General features: G+C 49.9%; 1 protein-coding gene across 1 annotated transcript; it reads right to left on the minus strand.

Moving 5' to 3' along the window:
- Window positions 1-235: 235 nt before the first annotated feature.
- LOC136482048 (photosynthetic NDH subunit of lumenal location 5, chloroplastic-like) lies at window positions 236-3,168 on the minus strand. The gene is made up of 7 exons (XM_066479301.1): window positions 3,055-3,168; window positions 2,759-2,938; window positions 1,970-2,120; window positions 1,781-1,869; window positions 1,013-1,067; window positions 848-933; window positions 236-700 (listed from the first exon to the last, which is right to left on the minus strand). The coding sequence occupies exons 1-7, from the start codon at window positions 3,085-3,087 to the stop codon at window positions 548-550; spliced, it is 747 nt and encodes a 248-aa protein (XP_066335398.1). The 5' UTR covers window positions 3,088-3,168; the 3' UTR covers window positions 236-547.
- Between the last annotated feature and the right edge of the window lie 1,037 nt (window positions 3,169-4,205).

A 4,205-nucleotide genomic window follows, 5' to 3' on the forward strand; every position in this document is an offset into this window, starting at 1 on the left:
GTCAAGCGTGCCACAGTTTTATAGGCGTGTGTTTGGTTCACTGCTGTAGCTATGGCACGCCATATTTTCTTAGCACCGCCTCACACAACGTAGACTTATTTTCTTGCCAAACTTTATCATAAGTTTGGCTTCATTTTTGCTCACCACACTTTCTCGGTTTGCCAAAAGTTAGATGTGGCAAGTTTGGGCATAAACCAAACAGGCCATGTACATTGCTCTGGACGATCAACAGCTCTTGCATGCAATGCAACACAATATTTTTGTATCATGATTTCCATGAACCTTCATTCCAAGTATGAAACATACAAGGTTACAGGGTGACTTCGTGAACAAAACCCTTTCCCTAAACAGGGCAAGGGGAAACTAGCACATTTATTCGAGCCGAGCAGCAAACAGTATGCCTCAGATTTGGGATCTTACTTTAATTCGAAATATCTCTATAACTAGCATAGAGATAGCACAAGTTCATAGCATCAGAACCAGTAAACTCAGGTGGGGGAAATATCACCATCCATCCGAGGTAAGACGGACAACAGATGAGTAACACTTAGACCACTGGAAGCTCCCCACACTCGCTGATTACTACTTTCTTCTTCGGGCGGTCACCTCTGTCAGTCTCCTGTGACTCGATCAACTTTACGATGTCCATCCCTTCCAGGACCTGGCCAAACACGACATGCCTTCCGTCCAACCAAGGTGTCTGCATCCAAGGCACCAGTCATACAAGTTCCGGGTTAGTTTTGGAGCTAGTACATGAGAGAATGTGGTTGAAACATAAATTGTCGAAGTAGCAGAGGCACCAAAAAGGTCCATTTTTCTGGTAGTTAAACAAGGTATACAAGATTACCTTGACAGTGCAAATGAAAAACTGGCTGCCGTTGGTGTTCGGTCCTGCATTAGCCATGCTGACCACTCCAGGTCCAGTGTGAACCACTAAAACAAGAAAACAGCATGCCATCAGGATTAGCATGGAACTAGAAACCATCACTACTGTTTCAGATGTAGAGCATACATTTAAAGTTCTCATCTTTGAAGGTGCGTCCATATATGCTTTTCCCACCGGTACCCTGCAAATGTAACTTCTAGTTAATCACATGCAAAACTTTAAAGCTGCATCTTCCAATTCAGTTTCTCTTTGTTCAACTGTTCAAGCACAAAACCAATCTTTTATGTAGTCTTTTAAAAACCAATCTGCTAGACTGTGCACAAAGAATTCAGTGTCCCAAGTCCCAATCTTATACTGCCAGTTGGGCCTCATAAAGTCACACATGGAAAATGTGTGCATAAGTTTGGAAAACAAGACTAGATGCCGATCACTTCTAATTTCATGAATTATGATACTAATTGCAAAATGCATGTATGTATATATAAAGACAAATAGATCATGGACATAATGTACTATGACAAGATTTTAGCAGCGTCACAAAGGTTACTGTATGACACAAAGCTAGTAGACTATCAAGAAACCTATGTAGGAGTAGGACAATTCCTCTTTTTGTTCACCAATTAAATGTCTGGCATAAACCACTCTGAACTTCTGTAAATTCAATTCACTAATCCCAAAACGAGAAAATATTTAGCAGAATAATCAACAAGATAAAACAGATACACTTGTAGAACGAAAAGTAAGTTAAAAAAATCATCCAGTCTTTTGATAAAACATATCAGCACATCAGCATGCAGATATATTCTTTAATTTCTCTAAACTGAATATGCACAGTGGAAAAAATATATCCAAGTGCAGTACAACAGAGTTTAGTGATAGCAGGTTAACACATACGTTGCCCTTGTCAAAATCTCCGCCCTGAATCATGAAGTCGCTGATGACACGGTGGAAACTGGATCCCTTGTATCCAAACCCTTTCTCTCCTGCAAAAGGTGGACCTTGTTATGTTTCTCTTCTGGGCAAGGCAATACTCAAACTAATAAGATTGCACAACAAGCAAGATGGTAGTCCTATCCCTCGTACCAGTGCAAAGAGCACGGAAGTTCTCTGCTGTTTGTGGAACATCATCCCCATACAGACCGATGACAATCCTCCCAACATTCTTTCCCACAGGGTTCCCAATGCTTATGTCAAAGTACACCTTGTTTGTGATTTTAGACTGAAGGTCTGCTTCCTGCAAAAGGCACAAGAGACAAATCAACATAGGTATCCTGCCATACATTACACACTGAGGTGACATAGGTAGGAGTATTTTGCATATATTAACTGAATGCAACCACAAAATTGCCTAACCCAGTAACCCACAGTTTCAGTTAAATATAATTGAACATCTGCATCCTCGCACAAGCGATGGCTAATGTGGGTATAATGCAGACAGATACAGGTCCCTGAAACATTGAGTGTCCCATGGCCTCCTAGTGTCTGAAGAGTCAATCGTTTTATCATAACAAATCATTGATGATGTGCTGCAATTAGAACTTGTGTCCCCAGAAATTTTAGTGGTGACTCAAATTTAGCATGCCCATTGAACTAAAGGAGTAGCAAGTCCAATTTAATAAAGTGGATAGCAGGAAGGTTGACATCTAAGGCAGATGGAATGTCCAAAAGCTGTCTAAGTTGCCAGGATTACAAATTAGCCTCCTTATTGAAGGATGATAATCTCCCTCCCCTGTAAAATAGAATAGTAGAATGGAAAAAAGATGCAAACTTTACCGCACGCCCGGTATCCACTTCAGCCGCTATAGATAGATGGTGTAGATTAATTAAACAAGAGAGAGAAGGAACCCAGCAGCGCAAGCGTAAAGATGGTACCTTGGGCTCGGCGCTGGCGGATGTGGCGAAGCGCGCGCGGCTGTGGGAGGGCGACGCCGCGAGGCCCCCGGAGAAGGAGACGGCCTGCGAGGGGAGGCCGGCGCTGCGGAGGGAGAGGAGCGGCGAGGGGGCGGCCTTGGAGGCGAGGAGGGACCGTTGCCCCGCCGAGCGCGCGACGGCCTGCAAGCAACACGAGAGGGTCCGTCAGGCGATTGAAGGGTTGGGAGATGGTGGGCAAAGAGGAGGCGGAGGGGGGGGGGGGGGGGGGGGGGGGGGGGGGGGGGGGCTCGGCTTACGAGGGTCGCGAAGGAGGTGGCCGCCGCCGCCATTGCAGGGGATGGGGACGGAGAGGAGGAGATGGTTGCTGGAGAATGGGTTGGGGTGGGGAAGACTCTCCGCTCCACGACGGATAGATAAGAAAGGGCAAACGGAGAGAGAGCCAAAATTCTCTTACATATGAACCCCCCACGTATCATGGAAATTATGTTGAGAGAATTCCTTATTTGACACCAGACAAATGATCCGTTCCTTTCTTGGCCCTTAAAAAATTTTCGTTCCCTATTTGACACCGAGTTTAACTTTTGTTCCTTATATGACACTCCGTCGGGTTTGTCATCCGTGAACCGTTAACTGACATGTGGGCCCCACCACCTTTCTCCCCTTAACTGACATGTGGACACCAGACAAAACGACGGCGGCGCTTGGACGGGGCGCATCCGCGCGTGGAGGTGGCGGCGCAGGCGCGCTCGCGCGGCCAGGGGCGCGTCCCATCCCCGCGGCGAGGAGCTATCGTGGCAGCAAGGCGGCGGCTCCAGGGCCGCACGGTGCCACCACGTCGAGCTTCTCCGACTCTCCGAGTGCTCCAGCTATGACGGGCTCTCGTCTCGAGCGTCGCCGCCACCGCGAAGTCCGAGCCCGCGCCGGAGAAGAAGGCTGCCAAGGAGGCCGGCGTCCCTCGGTGCGCGGCTCGCGGGTTCCTCAACGCCATCTTCAACGGCAGGCCTGAGCCGCCAACGCCGCCGTCGTCGTCACGGGGGGCGGAGTCCGCGTGCTCCACGGCGTCCTCCTACTCGCGCTCAGGTCGTCCAGGAACTGGAGCAGCAGGAGGCGGTGGCGGAGAGCCTGAGCTCGCAGCGGTTGGAGATGTCGCGCGCGGCGTAGGCGACGCGGAGCGGCACCCGGCGCACGAAGGGGTCCACCACGTCGCCAATGATGCGCCCCACCACCAGCGGGTCCCCGCGCTGCATGGCCGCCGCCGCCGCTGCGTGCCGGTCGATCGAGCCCTCCCTGCCGCTAGCTCGTCCTCCTCCTCCTCCTCCAGACCACACCACAGCAGGCCGGCCACGGCCAGCCCAGCAATAATGGGTCACCAACGAGGCGACGACCGCAGCTCCTCACCCCACCAGCTCGGGGCGCGCGCACGTCGTTGCACCACGCACCACACGAT

The sequence above is a fragment of the Miscanthus floridulus genome, chromosome 1, assembly GCF_019320115.1.
Source record: "Miscanthus floridulus cultivar M001 chromosome 1, ASM1932011v1, whole genome shotgun sequence".
NCBI classification, from domain to species: Eukaryota; Viridiplantae; Streptophyta; class Magnoliopsida; order Poales; family Poaceae; genus Miscanthus; species Miscanthus floridulus.

Bases quoted from the DNA above. Each gene is read 5' to 3' on its own strand.
- LOC136482048 (XM_066479301.1), bottom strand. From the start codon at position 3,087: ATGGCGGCGGCGGCCACCTCCTTCGCGACCCTC. The intron at 2,121-2,758 runs GTACCATCTTTA...TGCCTTTTGCAG, and splicing joins CCGCCAGCGCCGAGCCCAAG to GAAGCAGACCTTCAGTCTAA. The intron at 701-847 runs GTAATCTTGTAT...CCTTGGATGCAG, and splicing joins TTTTCATTTGCACTGTCAAG to ACACCTTGGTTGGACGGAAG.